The sequence below is a fragment of the Strigops habroptila genome, chromosome 4 (genome assembly GCF_004027225.2).
Source record: "Strigops habroptila isolate Jane chromosome 4, bStrHab1.2.pri, whole genome shotgun sequence".
Lineage (NCBI taxonomy): Eukaryota > Metazoa > Chordata > Aves > Psittaciformes > Psittacidae > Strigops > Strigops habroptila.
In genome coordinates this window covers 16,358,461-16,379,705 of record NC_046358.1, presented here as the reverse complement: position 1 = coordinate 16,379,705, position 21,245 = coordinate 16,358,461, and the positions used below count along the sequence as shown (strand labels likewise).

Sequence of the window (21,245 nt, the reverse complement as noted above, 5' to 3'; positions counted from 1 at the left end):
TGTGAAACACACAAAATGTCTTACTCTTGCTGAAAAATCGGTTTCTCCCTGAAAGCCGCCTCCTAATCCTTTCTCCCCTCCTGCTTGTTTTTAACTGATTTCAAATTCAGTTAATTCATTCAAATTCACTCCTTCACTCAGATGTTTAGATCACCCTGAAATTGCATTTTTTGGAGAGTAAACTGAGACATTTCACTCCTCCCTATGGAGCTTGCACTGATGCTCTGCAGGGTGCAGTTATGGCTCTTACTTCCCTCTAGATATTGATGTTGCTGGGACTTTGACGGAGAAGTGAAAACTGGCTGCCTTATTGATGAAATCTCAATCAGCAGTTAGAAATTCCAAACCAAACAGGGGGTTTAACTAATGAAGAAGGGAAAAAATCAGTAGACGATGGGATTTTTCCAGCTTCTGGCACTTCATTACAAACAATGGAGAGTGTGCATGGAGAACACTGCCCATTTGGCAGCTGAAAGAGTTTTTTTAAATCAATGAGGGACTGAAGTAACTTGCTCCAAATTGCTTTTGTTTGTGTTTAGTTGAGTGAGGCAGTTCTACTTATGTCTGAATATACAATCACATTAGCAACAGTGTAAATTATGCTTGCGTGGGAAAGTCAGACCTCTTGCATTTACAGCGTATTCACATCGGTTATCGACCATTTACCCATCATGTGCTGAATTTCTTTCTCTCAGTGGCACGTGTTTACCTCATGTAACAGCAATGAGGTCACTGCCTATGCAATGGCATTGTGTCTTCTGCGTAGTTAAATTTATTTAGTATTAAAATGATGACATAGAAATAACTTCTCTGGAGTTTGCCATTTGATTTGAAATTTATAGTATCGTGCTGGCAGGGAATCAGTCTAGAATCATTCCTTAATCTTTCTAGAAAGTGAGTTTGTCCAGATATTTGTAATACTCTCTCATTTTTCACTTTCCTGTCCCCCAATCCATCAGCGTAAACCCAGCCTACCCTGTTTTCAATTACTTTTACGTTGGCTGTTTCGTGGCCTGTGGGTGAAACCACCTCTGAAGTTCTCCCTGCAGCCCTCAGTGCTTGAGGAGGACCGCAGCGGTGGTTGTCTTGATGCTCACAGAACTGACTGGGTGAACATGGCCTGGTTTTAGTGGGGAGTTGCCCATGTCATGAAGCATCGCCTCCGTCGTGCTCTCCCACGTAATCCCAATGGAGAAGCCCTGGTCGGAGTGCCCTGGGGAAACAACAGTGCTGCCGCCAGCTTGGGTTAGATGTGAAAATGCTGGAGCTGGTCTTTCCGAGCGCTACCTCGATAACATGGGTATGTTGGGCAGCACTGGGTGTCCCTGCAGGCATGCTGCTGTCTGTCCGGCTGTGTTAGCGGGGCTGTTTAACATTGGGAATACTGGGGAAGGGCCAGGTATTTGGACAGCAGCCATGGATTCAAGCAGGTAGTAGAGTCCTTGTTCAGGTTAAAGGGAAGGGAGGAGGGGCAGAGCTGGTGCCTTGGTTTATGGGGGCTTTTAACAAGGGTAATGCTCCCATGGAAAGCTATCCAGGCTGCCATTTCCCCAGCATTTTAAATACCACCCCCCTCCTCTCATTATAGCTAGGGATTTTGGCTCTCCCAGGGGGGAAGAGATGTTCTACATGGGCTGCCAGGGAGGTGGATTTAATGCACTAGGAAGAACTGGTTTCACCAAGTTAAAAAGCAAAACAAAACCCAGTCCTCCATTCCTATTTTTAGTGTTTATGACCAAGTATTTTTGCTTGGTTGCTCATTTTGAAAGGGTTTAGTGAGCCTGCCAGTTGATTGAAAGCTCTGTGGTGTGTGAGCTGGCCTGGCTGGGGAGCCTGCAGTGCATAGCGACGAGGTCAGAGCTGCGCCGGAGGTTTTTTTCCACTGCAGTTTGTTGAAGGGTAACAAAAATGTCCCCCAGGCAAAAGGGATGTCAGCTTTCCAGGTTGTGGTGATTCATCTTGTCTGGATAAGCAGTCTTCCTCCCACTGCCGCATTTTCATCTCCATCTACCTCACCCCTACTTCACCGTGCAACCAAATGCAAAACCCGCCCTGTGCTGCATGGGTGGAATTGCTGGGGGGGTCTCACAAAGCTGACCCCTGTGAGGTGTACCTGATGGGCAGCATTAACATTCGGAGTCTGTCCTGGCCAGTTCCTGCTCTATAAATGGGTTTATTCTCATTATTAGGAGCTATGTCCCCGGCATATGGAGTCTGTGCGGTGCCTGCAGGCAGGTTTCCTTCCTGTTGGTGTTGGTAAGCAGCCCAAGTGCCTCCTGGCAATTAGCAGATCGTTACCCATAATGCAGTGCTGAGCAATGCAGCCTGGTGAGTATTCTGGAGGTCACTCTGACCTAATTCACCCCCAGGAATTGTACAGTGCTGGCATGGCTCACCACTGCATTAACAAGCTGATGCTTCAGTACGAGGTCATTTGAGTGCTTCCACAGTATTTTTCTTAGGCAAGAAATAGCCATTTTGTCTAGCGGCCAACAGTGGCTAACAGTGGCTGGTCTGAAAGACGAGGGAGCAGAGTTCCGGCTGGTTTTGAGATGGGACATCGTGGGCATGTGACATTTCCTTGGCTTTAAAGTTGGGGGTCATTTCTGATCCCCCGGGTTGCACATGTGCAGAGCTCAGCTTGCCACCTTTATCTGCACTATCACAGCATCTTTGCAGTGAACTGAGTGGCATGTGTCAGGCATGTGCCCGAATCCCCACTGCTCAGCCTCAGAAGGGAGGACAGAGGAGCAGCACCGTGCCCTAGACCTGCCCTAGCCTAAACCTGCAGGAGATATGAAATGGAGGTACAGGTATCAGCTTGTCCCACCTACGTCTGGAGGGGTAGGTGTGTCTGGGCAGAGAGGGACACCCACAGAAGAGTGGGCATTCCACCGGGCTTCTCCCTCTGGCAAACCTGAGCCCAGCATCACCAGCCCAAATCAGGGCACTCTCTCAGAGTGGTGATTTGTGTGTGCCAAAGTTAGCTGTCAGCAGTTTTTAGAGGCTTTTAAAATCTGTAACTTCTGTTTTCCATTTCTCTCTGTTAAGGTATGTGTGGCTGGACTGTGAATGCTGAGGAAGGGGGGCTGTGCAGGGAAAGGCACACACAAATCTATCGCAGTAAAACCATTTAAAAACATTTCTCAAGTAGTTTTCCTGTAAGACTTGCGGCATCTGCTACCAAGGGAGTGGTGCGTGGGGAGGGAGTGATTTGACTGACAAACCATTAGGCTGCCCAGAATAACTAGCTCCTGGCTTCTCTCTTTGCGTGCTCTGGAGGTCACCTCTGAATCCCACCCGGCTCCTCCCGCCACCCCGTGCCAGATGGAGTTACTCTGCCTTGTCTGCAGCTAATCTCTCTGGGTGCACGTGAGTCTGTGTATGCGCAGATCCTTCATTTTGTTTATGCACGTGAGCAGCCTTTGAGCCAAGCTTTGGTCTTGATGTGCCCTCTGTAGTCCTCGCTCTTTGTCCTAGCTGATGCTCTTGATGCTTAAAAACATTTCAGAGGAAATTGCACAGCGCTGTAGAGTCAAAGCTGTGACCCAGTTGAGCTGGTGGGTAGAGTTTCCTCAGGCAACAAGATTTTCCAGGGAGTGCCTCGAGATGAGGGGTATTTTGGTAGGAGCTCTCTCCCCTCCTGTGCCGTTTGGTGTTTGCATGGCTGAATCAACAGAGAACGTCACCTTCCACCCAGCACCATTTTATAGCTTCCTTGAGATCTTTGCTGTTAATTGCTTTCAAACATAGATCTGTCCTGCCTTCAGTTCCCATTGACTCCAATTGCACCTGCCTAACTGCAACTGGCACTGAACCACTATCTTTTGCACTGGGGTTTTATCTGTCCCGTGGGTGATCAACTGAAGCAGGCTCTCTTCTACTGGTGCTGAATATTTGAGCAATTGTTTGTGATTTATGTCTCTTTTTCCACTGGAACTGGCAGTACTGAGGAGCAAACGAGCACCTCTAGAATGCAGCTGGCTGCCAGACCTGGGTGCTAATGCAGCAGAGTGTCTCTTCCCTTTCTGCAGGCTCAGTTTAAGCTCTGTCCATGCTGGCCAGAATGCCTATAGGGCCAGGAAATGAAATAATAGGAACTATAAGCTCTTCTACAGCTGAATGGTTTCAGAGGTCCATCAGTTATTAAAAGCGTTAATTCTTCAACAATTACTGGCACATTGTGGCATGTGAGATTAGAGGAAGTTGGTCTCTGACCAAATCAGACTAACCAGCCTATCCACTGAGGCTCCCAAGTCCTTTTGGACTCACTTCTGTAGCAGAGTTGGTGGTGCTGGAACACAGTGCCGTGGGCACTGGGAAAAACAGCCAAGTTTTCTTACTCTTTAAGGTCTCTTCCAACCCAAACCATTCTATGATTCTGTGATTTGCATCAGGACATAGAAAATCGCACTGGTAATATTTCTTCTCCTCTTCTGTCTAGTAGCAGTAAAACCCAATGGTGCCTCTGAGTGAGACTTCCTTCTTTCTTTGCTTGTTTTTCTTAAGAAGCTGGGTTCAGAAGGGCTCTGTGCCAAACGGGGTGAGACAAGAGCTCTTCATCTGCAGCCTCTCACCCCTATCCCTGCCCTGGCCACCAGAAAAGCTTTGGATTTTTCTATAATGAAATATTTCTGCTTCCCTGTACCACAGAGATACTATAGAAGGTGGTGACTTGGATCCTTACCCCACAAACACTTTTGAAGACTTTGGAGTACCTCTATTTGAGTGGGCAGGCATATGTTCCTGCATTGTAACACCTTAATGCTGCAAGATGGGGAGGACCAGGAAAATGCCAAGAGCTCCCCATCCTCATGCCTTAGTAATGTTTGGTCTTTTCCTGAGAGTTGCAGCTCCTCAAGCCCTGGGATTCTGGCAGAGCCAAGCCTTTTGGTGTGCTTGGATGGTTTGCATTTTAAGGGCCCTTTCTAACCCATATGTTTTATACATATCTGTAAGCATGCCTTAGACAGACAAATGAGGGCTAAATTTTTATATCATAACCATAAAATCATATCCTATATTAGAATTGCAAGTTACTTTTCCCTTATTTTGTACTAATAACAGTAATAATTCTGTCTAATGATAGCAGTGGTCCTTTTTCAATCTTAGCAGGAGGAAATTTTGCAGTTTCTTTGCATGTAAAACTTCCATTATTTGGATGGGGTTCTTGTGGCATAGGTCATTAAATCTGTAATATGTATTTATACTTGTTTAAAACCTGAATATTTTATGGAATAAATTCTGATGTGACATAGCCAGGAGCCCTGTGGGTTTTCGTTATGCTATTGATTAAAAAGCCCACCACTATACACTGAAGATAAGGGAAAGAATTGGAAAGTGAGTAAAAATTCCTTTTACTCTGTATAAATAATTTCACATTTGTTTTAAAAAAGGAGTCTTTGCTTATTTTTTTTCCTCAAGATAATCTCTGCCTTTGTTTGAAAAAGGTTATTGATTGGATTGTTAACTTAAATAGTCTGTGGCGGGTGTGACAGAGCACATGGCTGCAATTAATCTTGCGATGCAGAATCCATTATTGAAAAAGCACTAATGAGCCGTTCTAAGGCCTTCACTGGTCACAGAGCGCCTGGGAGCAGCAGATTGCTCCTGCCCTTTAATGTCAGTTTTGGTCTGTAGTGTTATACAGCTGGAGTAAGCAGAAGAGATTTTTAGATAGGTGTTGTTTTTTTTTTAAGGGTATTTATGTTAAAATTCCCCTTACCACCAGTCTGCAATAGCACTGGGTGTGGGAGGCAAGAATGTGCTTGTCCCCTACTCCTCTGACCAGATGTCTGGTGGACATAGCGTACTATTAAAGCCAGTGGCATGTGAAAAATGGATGTCACTATAAAATATGGCCTCAGTTGCAGGGTTCAAATCCAGAGGAGAGTTTTGACAGAGATGAGGGAGCTTTCAGACCTGATCTATACTTTAAAATACTGCTTTAAGACAAAGGGATGAGCTGTTGGAAACCTTCTCACTGCAAGTTTTATTGTCTATGTTGTTTATAGCTATTGCAGCAGAGCAAAAGTTTAGGTAGAGAATAGTTATGGTAGATTAGAAACTGTCGATGTTAACGTATCACCTTCTCCTTCAACAGAACTGCTGCTGGGGTGTATTTTAGAGGTCTGTCTATTGACTTCGATGACACCATAAATATGTGTTACTTCTTTCCCCTGCTAGATCTGCTGAGCTGATACAGATGTGTGAGAGCCCAGGGTTTGCCAGGGCTGAGCCACCACCTGAATTATTAACTGAGTTCCAGCTGCAGGCTCTTTGCTGCACGCCTTTGCCATAGCAAATGCTGTTTGTCGCAAGATGAGCAAAATAAGACTGTTTCTTCATTTTGACCACATTAAGTGATGACATTAAGCAAGAAAGACTTTCAGGTCTCTGGCTTATATGCTACCACAGTGTCTATAACTTGAACCACATTTTGGACTGTTCTTCATGTAAAACAAAATTGTTTGTAAGCTGAACTTTAAAAAGAAAAGCCATTTTCAGTCTACCTGCCAAACACAGCTACAGGGCTTTGTTTTCAGAAAGACAATGCCAAGAAGTGCTGTGATATGGAGCAGGGATGATGTTCACTAACACCGCATCAGGAAGCCTTGCACATGTGAATTTTATCATTGGTCATGAAAACCACTGGCTTTTGAACCAAAGTAGATGGAAAATAGAGAGATTGTGAAGAAGGAGAGCTGGGAGGGTAGGAAAAAGAATTTCAGTGTTCTGATTATCTACTGACATGCTTGCCATACACTACAGTGCCTCATCACGCTGCTGGCATAAGTAAAAATAGTCTTTCCAGAAACATTAGGTTGGGGTCATGGCACAACAAGGCATGTTGTTTAATGTGAAAGAGGATCTGACTTAGAGACTGAAGAAAGACATGTCCACAAGATTTTTTTTTCCCTTAGACATGCCATAAGCCCTCGGCTAACAGAGAGCAATCTGCAGCTATGCAGATATGGCTGTAGGCATTTATTGGACTCTTTTGTATTCACGGAGCCCAATGGACTGAACAAATTGATATGTTTCTGCAAAATATTTCTGCATTGCTACTAAAAGGAAGCCACTGTGGCCCTTACTCCACTATTAATATTTCCTAAGCAATCCTCAGCTCTCAAGAGCCCATTGCTTTTAAGTTCGTGGTGGGCTTGGTTCTTACGAAGGGCTCTGCAAAATAGGATGGATCACTTCAAGGATGAGGCACCGTCGATACGAGATGCAGCACAGAAAACCTGCAGAGGTGTTTTTGAGACAAATGAGGAATGAGACAGTCAAGCCTGATAGCTGGAAGAGAGCAGGAATGGCTGCGGAGGGACAGAGATAAAGTAGTGAACAGAACCTGACCTTCATGTCGTTTGAGAAAGGGAGAGTCTTTAGCTGGAGTCTCTGCAATGAGCAGTGTGTGTACGCAGGCAAGTGAGCACGTGAATTCATGTATGCATTTAGCTGTGATTTATTTCTGTAAGTTTGATTCCATTCTTTCTGTTTCTTTTCAAATGTGACTGAAGCTATTTAACTCTCTGATTAACTCACCTCCCTGTATGAGTTGTTTTCTGTGATATATTCCAGCACTGTACAACCTTTCTGGAAGCCGACATTCTGCTGTTGGGATGAATTCCTCCCTGATGCATAGTGTGGCACATTTGTTCTATTTACTGGTGTTGGAATGAGGTTCTGCACTTGCTGTAAATCAGATCTGGAGGAACATTTCAGTGTCATGTCAGGTTCTGCTAGTTTGGTAGTATCAGGAATTATATGAGGTCTTTTCAGCAGGAAAAGATATCATGTCACATCTCCTTCTGCACACTTACTGTTTCAAGGACCCCAGAACTTTAGATTGAACTTGGTCCACTGTACATCTCAGTAAAATCTGACTCTTGTTTTGTGCTGACATTTCAGGGGCTCCAAAACCCATCTGAGCTCATCAGTACTGTCAAAACATTTCTTTGTTCAAAGGCTTAAGAGTGATATGAGCAATGTCATTGATCCCTCCTTCCTTAAATATCTCCTTTATTTTCTATTCTATTTCCATAATAACTTAGGTACACACATTTCCTTGCTGGACAGGCTTAGTTTTCGTATCATAACCATGCGAATATAACCAGAGAAGAAAAATCCTTATTACAGCATTTGGTGGTATCATGGGCACATAAAGAAAATAGATTCCTTACAGCATTATTGCCTCACCCAGCAATTCTCAGGAACTGTTTGCTTCACTAGCTAGAAAATACAGAAGCTTCTTGTAGGGTGGTAATGAATGATGTGACGACACAGCAAAACACCGCTGATAGGTCTGGTAATGAAGATAGCACTTCGGTGCCCACATCTACTGTTAGCTGTGCCTGATTTTCTTATTGGAGAAGGAGCCTTTCTTTCTCCACTCTTAAAACGACACTTATGCTGGCGGAGGTGGAAAGCTTGTTTTCCTACCTGCTGGCTGTATTCTAAGAACAGCACATCAGCTGGAGGGGAAAAAGCCCTGTGCACCTGATGGTGCAAGTTTCTAGCAGTAGCATGCGGTAGTGTTGGATGTGTGTACCAGTAGTTCTAGTTTTTGAATAGATGAGCAACTGGCTATCCCTGTCCCATGCCCCTTGGCCCTGACTACACGTAGTGTTAATGCTTAACGCGTGTCAGAGAGGGATGCTAAATGCAGGGCTTTCCAAGAAGGCAAGCAGTAGCCTACTGCAAGTGACTTAGGGACTGCCCCAGCCTGATAGGGGTGGTTTGGGAGTACAGTGCTTTATTTCAGCGGTGTGTTTTTCTTGGTTTGTTTTGCAGAAGGAACACTGATCCTACCTTCGGTTTGTTTGTTTGTTTGTATTTTCCCCTCCAGAAAGCCCATTGCTGACCCTGCTACTGTGATACCGCTGTTTTACAAAGCTGGAGTCGACACGCATGTAGGGGCGGGGGTTGTAACTCTGGCAATTTGTCCTTCCCGATTAGATGTGACTGTTCTGCTAGCTTTCCCTTCTTTATTCTTTTCATTTAGTTTGTTGTGGGAGTTGGCTTGGGGTTTTTTCCTTTCAGTTTCTTGTTTTGATCCTGGAAGGTTAGCTGTGCAATTTGGTTTCTTCTGTGCCAACCAACTTTAGTGGCAGAGCTCTTAAAAAAATTAAAAGCTGTGTCCCTCCATTCTGTCTTGTTTCTTCTCTGTACGCTACTGCTTCCATTTGAGCAAAGTTTACAGAATTGCTCCACCCATTTGGAAGGGAAGCTCTGAGATGGAGAATAACCTCATTTCCACCAGGTCCTTCAGTCCAGTCGAAGCGCTAATTGAAACTGTAGTCCAATTTCTATTAAGATGGATGGGCTCTCTCTGAAATTTGGTTTGTGTCTGATTTCATCCTTTCTTTTGTTTTCTTTCCCAAAAAAGCCCACAAAAACCAAACCCAAAGCCAAACCATTTTTAAGAGCTCTTAAAATAAAATAAAACTGCTTTGCCAATGGGGAATGGGTGGGGATGACTCTGATTTTCTCTTGTGCCCGGCAGCGAAAGGGTTAATGCCTGCTTTCCTCTTTGGTATCTGTTAGTTGCAGCCCATCTTGTGATCAGTCCATGTCCATGTACGTTTTGTTCCCAAATTTAATACTGGTTAATTAACAAGCAATAAGTGAGCCTTAACAATGACAGTTGTTTCCGATCTTCCTCAGGACACCCGACCTGCCTTCAGTTCACCACAAACATGACTGAGGCTGTTAAAACCTATCAGTGGCAGTGCATTGAGTGCAAATCCTGCAGCCTTTGTGGGACCTCTGAGAATGATGTGAGTTCATTTACCTTTTCATGCAAATAAACGTCACTGCAAGATACTGTCACACCTGCCCTTGAGGAGCATGTGGCAATGGTGTGGGTCATGGCTTTACTGCTGCTTCCATACATCTCTAAGGAGGAGCTACTCCTGAGAGTAGACATGGGCTTCTCCCCAGTGCCCCTGTTCTGCTGAAATTATTACTACTGGTATCGTATAGGGCCACTTAAGATGGTGATACCTGTGGTTTGCATGCTTACTAAATAAAAGTTAGCTGGAGGCCATAAGCATGTGTTGCAGGGAGCTGCAAGAGAGTAGTATTTTCAATATAGTTTTCAGGAGTAAATGTGATGGGTGGGTAATAACCCGAGAGATGGCAGGTGTGCTTCTTCTGTCCCAAATTTTGCTTACTTTCTTGGCATGACTTTGTAATCTTAATTACAAGACTTGGGAAACATGAAAGCATTTGAACTGGGATGGTGAGACTTCTCTCTAGACACCTAATCACCTATCCTAGTGATTTCCAAACTTTGTTCCAGAGCCTGCAGCTGGACAGTGTCCTCTCTGTGGGGTTTTCAGTTAAAATCTGATGTGAAGAGTCCTTGGCAGTCTGTGAGAAACTTGGAGAATTGAGAGTTGCTGGGCAATTTTGGAGGTGATTAGTTAACACTACATTCCCTATAGCAGAATAAATTTGAAGCCTGAGATTTTGTTTTGCTTTAGCAATAGGTAAGGAAATCTGAAAACAGGAAGCTGATTTGTGTTAGGAATCCTGGGATACTTCAGAGTAGCCTTTTCCCCCCCAGATATATGAAAGGCTGCAGACCCCATGGTGGGATCATGTCATTTCCATCTGTTTCACAGAGCATTTACTTAGTTCAGTTTTGGAGAACTGGCTAAGTCCAGGCTTTTGATGAGAAAGGTTTTCCCTGAAGGGATGAGATCCAGCATGAGGTCACATTGGAGCCCAGTAAAGCCTATTCTCTTCTCTCAGTACAGCATATCTCCAGCTTAACAGCTTTTACTCCTGCACCATGAAGCCACCTTGGAGAGGAAGTCCTCCAACCCGCAGAGAGATTTTCCAGTTAGAAACTGAACTGCCTTTGTGATGAGAAGGGCTCTCTGCAGCCTCTCAGGAATATGGTGGTTCATTGCGGATGCACAGACATGATGCCTGTAGCCGTTTACATTCCCAGTAGTCTCTTAGTCTCTGTGTTGCAGCTCTGTGTTCCTGGCTGAGCACTGCTAGTTACTATGTTTATGTTTTCATCTTGGCAAGAGACTAATTTACATCATTTTCTCTCTTCTCCCCTCCTCTCTCTGCTTCCCTACTGTCTTCCCCAACAACCCTGCCTCAGGACCAGCTGCTCTTCTGTGATGACTGTGACCGTGGCTACCACATGTACTGCTTGAATCCACCAGTCTTTGAGCCCCCAGAAGGTAACATATGTTGGAAGTCTGCTTTGAAAGTCCTTGTGGAGAAGGGAGGAATTTCAGAAAGGTGGCCTGGGCTGTGCAGGATTAAGAAAGCTGTAGCAAAGCTGAGGCAGAGAGCATTGGAAAGAAAATGAATAGACATGGAGGTCTAGTGTGATCTGAGACGTCCTGTTCAATCTTGCCTGGTCTCTACCTCCTCTTCCAGGACATGGCTCTTTTGCAGGTCATGGGTACCTTTGGATGTCCCAGTTGGCATTGGACACCTCAATTTAGACAACTGAATTGAGCTCCTGTGAACCGTGACTTTGGGCTTCCTAAGAAATCAAAGTCCCAGAGAGAAAGCCCCATACAGGAGGGTCCTCTCTGGAATAGCTGAGAATCTGTTGTCAGGAGACTGGATTAAGAAGAATGACCTTGTTCTCTGGTCTGTCTGTGTCTCAGAAGGGTGAGAGTTTTACTGTCTGTATTGCATTCAGGAGGTAGTTATGTCCTCTGCAGGGGATTCAATGTGACTATACTACAACCGGTTGTAGTTTGTCCCTTGGTTGTGGAGCAGAGGAACTACTTCCTTGCCATTATTGATTCTCTGACTGAAATCTGCAGAGAGCAGTAGAATTGGAGAAGGAGACATGCGAGTGTGAATGATTGCAGTTTACATGAGGGGCAAAACAAGAATAATTACAAATCAATCATGCATTCAGGAGCTAAATGTTTGTAACTCTAATAAAGACGAAGTTAAATCAGGAGGGGAAAACTTTGAAATGCAACTAATAATTAGCTAAAGGTTTCTGTTTGACTAGGAAGTGGTATATTGCAAGTATGAAAATATAAAATGCGTAGTGGCAATGCACACCCCAGCTGTGTTGTAACTTGTGTAGAAAGCCTACACACACAATACTAAGGGCAGCAGAGCCTGCTTCAGAAAAATACAGGCAATTCCAGTGTAAGGAATATTTGATATCATGTTCAGGCTGATCTTGACATAAACTCTGAGTGCCTAGATTTGATGTCATTCCTATAAGAAGGATTTCTTCATTTACAGGGAGCTGGAGTTGTCATTTGTGCCGGGAGCTGCTCAGAGAGAGAGCATCAGCTTTTGGCTTCCAGGCCTGAGGAGCTCCATCAGTCAAGAAACACTTTGCTCCTGGTGTTGCCATACCAGCACAAAATTCCTATCCAGAACACAAAGACACAACCCACATCAAAACAAATGGACACTCAAATACAGGAAGAGGTATTTGTGGTATTCACTGTCACTAATGCCATACCTCCTGGGCTCTACTAAAAGGATCATGTGCTTTCCCGATGCTCCGGATGAAATCTCTTCACTGCTATGCATGGTTGCCGCTTCCTGTTACAGGCTCACATGCATTTTAGAAGGGGGAGGGTTGTTATATCCATGGAGGAGTCAATTTTGCATGGCCTTGTGCTTTCTTTTCTTTTTAGTCTTCTTTTTAAAGAAGTAGTAAGATACCTCCCAAGGAATTACTGGTGAGTACTTTGGCTGGGAGCAGCACCAGTTGTTTCTCTTCACAGACTTGACTGGAAATCTCTTTACTCTGTATTCGTAGGGGTGCTTTGAGAGTTGCATTAATTCAATATTTCCCAGGTCATGAACAACATATTGTCACTGAGAAAAGCCCTGATCAAAAATTTTTGGGGTGACACTTTTTCCCTTGGATCAAATGCTTTGATTTGGCATATCTTCATAAATCTGGTTTTAGTATCTCTAAAGGAAGAACAGTACTGGTATGTACACACAGAAGTGCTTAGGAAAGCCCACTGTCTTTGGTATTTCAGTATATTCAGGCTGAATATACTGAAACCCTGTCCCACTGCAGTGCCAGCATACAGTCCAGACTCTTCATTTAATTTTGTACAGAAAATTGTGAATGGTTATGTAGGTAACTGACTTGCTGCTTAGCTCAGAAAACTAAACAAAAACAGCATCATAAGTTGATCATAGAAAGTAAAACTGTCAGTTTTCTGAGCAAAGTAAGCTGCAAAAAAGAACAAGCTTGGCTTAGGAAGGACTTTTGTTAATTTTTTGAAATTTCAAAACTAAAATGTTTCGCAACTTAAAGTTGCATTTTATTCCAGGAATTGCCTAATCAAGACTTCCAACATTTCCAGACTTACTGTTTTTTAGCAAAGTAATTATCAAGATTTAGTTGAATTTCCAAATAATTTTGCCCCCAAATTCTCCACCAAACTGCATTTTTGGCAAATGTGATAATTTGTCAAAAATCTTTCTCCAGCTCTAAAGAGGGAATAATTTACTGAACCTAATAAGAAAAGAAAAATTTCAAAATTATTTTAACATTTAAATAGAAATAGTTGTACTTTATTTACGCAAACCTCTACATGTGAAATGAAGAAACATTAAGCAAGAGCATCAGTTGAAAAAATATTAGTTCAGTCGAGTCTCTTTGAATAATTTAAGACATCGCTAGGAGGACAAGTGAGTATGTGAAAGAATTTCTACCAGATACATTTTAAGGTTAAAAACCTGCAACTCCCTGAACTGCCAAGTAGCCCAGAATTACCATTTTCTTGGGCATGATGTATATTAATTTCTATGCATAGATTTAAGTGGGTTTATAATATAAATTTATGAGAGTCCCAAGCAGCCTGTGACTCAGGTTGCTTGTACAAGTAGGTAAGGACACTGAAGATTATATTTGGCATATTTATACTGGTTGAAACTTTTCCACAAAATTAAATGTTCCCAAACACTTGAAAGAACATTGTGAAAAAGTATCAGTGAGCTAATTTTCCTTCCTTCTCCTGCTAATTACACATAGTTAGAATGAGCTATACTGACCTAATGCACTTTCCCTCATTATTTAGATAGTTTCGTCACCTTTTGCTAGAAGTAACCGTGTCAGCTGCTGGATTCTCTTGTGTACTGTCACAGCCTCTTCTCAGGCTGCAGCAGAAGTATTTTAACCTGTTAGAAAAAAAAATTAGAAAGTATTTATTGTAGTTGTATTGGACCAAATCTCTCCTGGAGCAGGTGCACTGGCTACCTAGGGAATTCATTCAGTACCTTAGGCTTTCCATGTGGTGGCCCCTCAGACGAGCCAAGAGTACAAGGAAATTTGAGATCAGCTGTGGGGAGGATAAGGTGGGAGCCCATGGACCTGTGTTAGGTCTCTGGTACCTGTTGGGACAAAGCTCTAGAAAAAATGTAAAATGAAGTGTTTTCTTCCCAGTCTGCATCTACCCTGACCCTGGGAAGCACTTGGGAGCCACAGCTCATCCACATGAGCATTTGCACCCATCTTTTGGTGTGGTCGAACCCTGCTGACTGGGCACTTTGGGACCATTGCAGGGTTTAGGCTCATACAAAGTCCTGTTGCTGCTGTGACCAGGAGCATCAGTATGTGTTCTTCAGAGAAACCATTGGGCTCTCTCATAGGTAGTGCACAGTTTGGCTAGAGGGACTGGAGATGGGAAGTGTGTGTGCTGGAGGAAAGTTTTATGGTGGTGCTGGTGGGAGCTGGTGGGAGCAGCAGAGGTGGGTTAGTGTTTGGGCTGGTGCTCAGCTGCCAGGCCTGCTGGGCTTAGGGATCTCCATCATAAAAACGGCCATCTCCTCCCAGTTTCCTGGTATTTGCGTTGACCTTGGGAGAGGAGTGTGACAATGTCTGCTTTATCAAATGGAGAGGGAAATCCATAAGGTTTAGGCCTGTGTGTTATGCAGACAGTGGGTGGTTCATCATGTAAGTCTCAGGTAGCCCTGTTTCTGGGACTGGCTGGTGCAGAAAATCAGTGCTCTCCATTCCTGTGACAGACACTGCTAAGAGCTGTGCTTGGCACACACACCTGCTTTCCTGTTTTGTGGTTTTGATCCGCAGTGCTGGCTGTTTTCTCCTCCCACAAGCATTCTGCAGTGAACAGTGTCTTTCATGTTTGGAAATATTCCTTTGTGGCCTTGCTGAAGTTTCATCACTAATGAGGTATGATGGCAGGAAAGACTGCTAGATCTTCAGCGGCAAAATATTGTTTGCCATTTGAGATCAGTGTCATAGGGTACTTACCTGCAGTGGTCCATCTCTGTTTCATCTCTCCAGCTTTGTGCTGTGTTGCTGTGCAGCCAAGCAGCTCCAAGTAGCTTTGGCAGCAGATGAGATGCAAGCTCTCCCATGCTGAGAACTTCCTCCAGCTACAGCCTCCCTTCTTCACAAGCTCGGTCTAAGATAAAGGACTGGGATGGATCTCTCAGTGATATTTTTATCATGCATTCAGAGCCATATGTCTTGGCATACTTTAGAAATATTAATTGATCCACCAAGCAAACAATGCTGTACCTGCTTTACTAAGATGTGGAGAGGTTGTGGTACAGCCTTGGAGGTGAGGAAGAGGAGTTCAGAAACTCTGATAATTGACTCCCTGTCCCCTTTGGGGACAGCCTTCCTGCATGACTGCTGGGATGAACAACTTGGGCAGCATCATGCATGGTCAGGCAGATCTTGAGACCACTCATAACAGTGATCTGTTCTGGGCAGTAAACAATGTGAGGGCTCTGGCTCTGTCTGCTTCTCTCTCTCTTGCTATGGCGGGACATGCAGGTTTGTCGGCAGGGTGACAAACTGCCGACAGTTTGTCTGAGGTGATCAAACTCTGGCAGATTTCAGAACTCTTTTGTGTAGGCAGGGCAAGCAGTATTTTAGCACAAATCAGGGCAACTACCATGGGAGATGGTAGATCCTGCATCCCTTGAAGTCTTCAAATCAAGAATGGGCAGCTTCCCAGAAGATGTATTTTAATTAAATGCAATCTTAGTTAATCACAGGAATGTCTGACTGAAAAAAGGCTTGTGTTATAGAGGAAGTCAGGCTGGATGATGTAATTGTTCTTCCTGTCCTTATTATAAAAACAGATGTTTACTGTGGGAGAGGATGTATTTAAATACAAGCTGTGTCTGCATAGTGGCCTTAAAGTACATTAGTCAAACATATTCATGTGATCCTTCTAATTTTTAACCTGTTTTGGGTAACCTAAAAAAGGGCAGTTAAAGAAAATCACCCTTATAGATGCAGTTAATTGTGCATTACATTGTTCATGCCCATGATGACAGCTACATTGACGTTAGCTATCTCAGAGCTTGACAATTACGACTATATTGCGTGAAACCATGGCTTGGTTCTGGCTCTCCCTCCATCATATTTGTGTGCTGTGTTGCCCAGTTTTCTGCCTCATGGTGGGAAAACTGGCTGGGGAGGGGAACTGCTGCAGTGGCAGCCTTGGAAACCAGGGCAATATTTTCAGTATGGTAGTCAGGAGTAGATGTGGTGGATGATAACCTGAGAGATGGCAGGTGTGATTCTTCTGTCCCTGATTTTGCTTTATTGGCATGACTTTGTAATCTTAGTTACAACACTTGGGAAACATGAACATTTAAACTTGGATGGTGAGACTTCTCTCTAGACACCTAATCATCTATCCCAGTGATTTTCAGACTGTGATCCAGAGCCTGCAGCTGGACAGTATCCTTTCTGCAAGGTTTTCAATTAAATCTGATGCTAAAGGTGGAGAAATATAAAAGGGGGTGCATCCAAGTTCTACCACTGAGGAGGTGAGCTCATGTTACCATCACAGAGCCTCCCCTCTAGCTTCGAAAAGGCAATACCTTTAAGGAACATGAGACGGGTTCCATTCTGCCTCCAAACTGTACTTCTATATACATGTCTTTGTACTGAGTTTACAGCATTTCTATAAACATACCTTAGGCCAGTTCTTGAGGTAGGAAAGCCACCATTAAGTGTGTTCTTTTGAAGCAAACGCTGCTCTAGATGATAACTTTGAAATCTTTATTTCTCAGCTTTCTTTAAAAGGAGCTTAGTAGATTCTGCCCCAAAGGAGGACTTGCGTGCTGTGCAGTGTTATGGGGCTCTTGCATGTTCTTTGCACCTATAGCATGTGTTTTGACAGTGGTCATTTGGGAGGTGAGGAGTGGATGAGGTTAGAGAGGTATATTAATTAAGCTTATCACTGCCGGAGGGATAATATGTGTTGTGCACAAGGAAATTCCAGGTAGAGCTGGGCATGATTTTTCTGTGTGGAATAGTTTATTTTTAAAAAATATGCTTCTGAGAGAACCACAACTATTCACTTATTCAAGTTCAATCTGGCAAATTATTTCATACAAAAAATTAGAGAATATCAGAAAAGTTGAAAATTATTGTTTCAATCTTTCTAGAATGAATCACTTCAATATTTGAATTTCAAAGTGAATTTAATTTCAAAGTAAATAAATAACTTTCATTTGACATAAAACATTTAATGTGGGGCTTATAAGTTTTCAGGTTTATCTGAATTGAAATTTTCCAAATTTTCTCATTTAGTGTCATATCCACCACTGTGTATCTGGTTAATTCAGTTCCACCATGCCAAGAAATTGCACTAGAGAAAACTTTACAGTATCTACTTAAAAGAAAAAACAAAAAGAAAGCTATGGAGGAATAAGGATCTTTAACATGATGCAACTGGTTCATCCAAAAGTAAAAGATAATCATTAAAATGGAGGAAAAAAAGAAGTTATTTTGAATGCTAGGAGCACTTTCTTAAAGTGAGACATCTTGGTTGATCTTACTTGTCTGTCTGTCTATCTAATCAGCTGGAAATGCCAACTGTTAGTCTATAAAACTGTCTTTCAGAGCAGAAGGGGGAAATGCTTTATGTTTTCCCAATACATTAAAAAAATGGACAAAACACAGGAGACTATATTGGGAACAATTTGGCGTCAGTCTGGGAGGGCAGAAAATGCAAATCTTATGGAGGAGATGATTAGAAGATAGATTGTCTTGTCAATTTTGTTACGGGAGGCTGCAAGTTGGACAAGAGGTGATCCTCACCTGAGATTTTAACAGTTGATCGATAAGATCGATAAGAGAGGTGCTTGAGTGGCTATCCCTGGAGGTATTTAAAAGACATGTAGGTGTGGTGCTTAGGGACATGGTTTAGTTGTGAACTTGGCAGTGCTGGCTTAACGGTTGGACTTGATGATCTTAAAGGTCTTTTCCAACCTGAACGATTCTCTGGTTCTATATGTTTGTGGAAATAATTTGTGTGGAGAAGAGTAGGCAGACAGGGCAGGAAGCACTCTTCTGTAGCCAGTTTTAGGTTTATGATCTTAGCGTAGCTTGGTTTTTGTAAAGCACTTGGAGCCCGCTAACTGCATGCAAGCACTGAGTGCTGCATTTACTACAGTGCTGCAGAGCCAGGCTGTGGCAGGGCAAGCAGAGCCAACTCTCCTGTGCTGTTCCTTACTCCATTTATTCCTGCCCTGGGAGGTGGGAGCAGGTGACAAGACAGGAGTTGGATGCCGAAGATCCAAGACCCTGTGGGGGAAATGAAAAGTTGTAGTTACTGTGGCTGTGCTTCTCCTCTGGTCAAAGAGGGCAGGAGCAGGGACTGGCAGGCAGCCAGATCCATCTGCAATGGTGATTTAATTACTAACAACGACCTCCAGCCCTGGCAGTAGTTAAATGCCTTTTCAGGGCAGGCACCAAACCTGGTCTGGTTTACATAAGATAAACTCAGTTTTGCTGGAAGGAAAGAAAGAGGAGGGGGTGTCTCTGGTCTGAAGGGGACTGATTTATAAGTGCAGCTTTCCAGCCTGCTTCTAGTCACATTCCATAGCAGTGCAGGCTCCGGCAGCCTCCTCTCTGCCAGTGCTGCTGCCATCAACCAGGGCCAGAACATCAAGTCCCTGCTCTTTAGTTTTTGCAGAGAGAGAACTGGCGCTGTCCCAGCTCTATCCCCTGAGGTGCTGGCTGGATCTTACCGCACTACAGACAAGGACAGCAGTGACTGATGCTGCCAGGCAGTGTTGGTGGCCCCTGGGGGATGGTGGTTCTCTTGAAGGATGTGCAAGTACAATTCATCTGTCCTGATGGCCAAGTCTTAGCATGGGGCAGAGGAGAGCTGTGTTACTGTCCTGCCTCTCCAGCTGCACCGCTGGCAAGTTTGGTGAGTGCCACCACCACTGTGCATCGAGGCACTTAACCAGGGAAGGGGGGAGAGAAAGGTAAACAGCAGCAATTACTTCTGGGGGACACAAGGGTTTTCAGGGTTTACTCTCTTATTGCAGAAATGCCAGTGAGAATGCCAGGCATTTTGCAGCTTGGGAATCAAGCCAATAGCTTATTAATGTTTGGTCTGTGTTTCTGCCATGCTGGATGAAAATGTAAAATATTATTGTAGTGTTCACCTGTGCAGTTAGAATATACGCTGGTACTGCTGTTTTGAAATGAGGAAACCACTATTTCCGGATCAGCTTACCTCCCTTTGCATGCATGAAGTTAACAATAAAACACTTCATAGCTGAAAGTTGTTGATTTTTCAGGTATTGATATTTTCCTTCAGACTTCTGCCAGTCTAGTCATCCATCTGATTCAGTTCACTGTAACAAACTATAGGTTTCACCTCCACAGTGACTTAGGAAATGTTCCGTCTCTCCCCACTTTTCAGAAGCCAAGGAGAGAGAAGGTCAGGTTTTATTCTTTGTATTCTGAAAGAGTGATAAAGAATGTCAAGTCCATTTCACGTTCATCTCCTTTACATGTCTTGAATGATTGAATTGGTTGGCTGGGAGAGCTCTCCTTTTTGTATCAGTCTGAAGGGTCTTTTCTAGTATGTCTCACCTGGGCATGAGGTACCACAGTCTGGAGTTTTGTCCTCTTGGATAGGACTCTTCCTGCTGTTGCCATATAAGACTTGGAAACTGCTAGGTCACATCAAGGAGCCATGTGCCTACAGTCCTGAAAATCAAGATAAGGATTTCCCTTAGATTTATCAAGATTTTCTGCCTGGAAGGCCAAACCCCCTGCTGCCCATGAACTCTGCTGGAGCATAGATCTGTTTCTAGCCCAGACATCTGCTGCCGTTGGATTCAGGACTGCATTTTTATGTCTGCTATGCATGGCCAGTGCAAACTGCCAACAACATTAAAAGGGAAGTATCTGCCGAAAATAGAAGGATGAGATGTGAATATTATGCCTAATGTACTCTTCCGTTGTAACTCTCCTAGGAGTAGTACACAGGAGGTGTGCCCCTGCACCCTTTTGGGAAACCTATAGTACATGAGGGAATTCCAAGTGTCATCTCCTTTGAGCTTCATTACAGAATATCCATTCTCAATTTTTTTTCTTCTCTTACAACAAACTCTTGGATTTCACAGACAGTGTGTAACACAGCTGATTTGAAGGGTCTAGAACAATTTGGAAAAGGAGAGAGGTCCAAACCGAACCATCAGCTTTTATCTCCCCCTTAGATGTGTTCAGCAAACCCTTGATCATTGCAGGGAATCATAGAATCATAGAATCATAGAATAGTAAGGGTTGGAAAGGACCTTAAGATCATCTAGTTCCAAACCCCCTGCCATGGGCAGGGACACCTCGCACTAAAATATGTGGTCCAAGGCTCTGTCCAACCTGGCCTTGAACACCACCAGGGATGGAGCATCCACAACCTCCCTGGGCAACCCATTCCAGTGCTTCACCACCCTCACTGTAAAGAACTTCTTCCTTATATCTAATCTAAACTTCCCATGTTGAAGTTTGAACCCATTACCCCTTGTCCTACCACTACAGTCCCTAAGGAAGAGTCCCTCCCCAGCATCCTTATAGGCCCCCTTCAGATACTGGAAGGCTGCAATGAGGTCTCCACGCAGCCTTCTCTTCTCCAGGCTGAACAGCCCCAACTCTCTCAGCCTGTCTTCATACGGGAGGTGCTCCAGCCCCCTTATCATCCTCGTGGCCCTTCTCTGGACTCGCTCCAACAGCTCCATGTCCTTTTTATGTTGAGGACACTAGAACTGTACGCAGTACTCCAAGTGAGGTCTCACTAGAGCAGAGTAGAGGGGCAGGATCACCTCCTTCGACCTGCTGGTCACGCTTCTTTTGATGCAGCCCAGGATACGGTTGGCTTTCTGGGCTGCAAGCGCACACTGCCGGCTCATGTTAAGCTTCTCATCAACCAACACCCCCAAGTCCTTCTCTGCAGGGCTGCTCTGAATCTCTTCTCCGTCCAACC

General features: G+C 44.0%; 1 protein-coding gene across 2 annotated transcripts in view; it reads left to right on the top strand.

Annotated features, from left to right (window-relative positions):
* DPF3 (double PHD fingers 3) overlaps positions 1-20,575 on the top strand; it is a 170,789-nt gene extending 150,214 nt beyond the window's left edge. Inside the window, exons 10-12 of one of the 2 annotated variants that reach the window (XM_030481231.1) lie at positions 9,670-9,782; positions 11,126-11,207; positions 12,247-20,575. In XM_030481231.1, coding sequence (XP_030337091.1) covers positions 9,670-9,782; positions 11,126-11,207; positions 12,247-12,317 — 266 coding nt within the window. In that variant the 3' untranslated portion in view covers positions 12,318-20,575. The remainder of the gene's footprint in view (positions 1-9,669; positions 9,783-11,125; positions 11,208-12,246) is intronic. The other variant, XM_030481232.1, reaches the window with a different exon arrangement.
* The last annotated feature ends 670 nt before the right edge of the window (positions 20,576-21,245 follow it).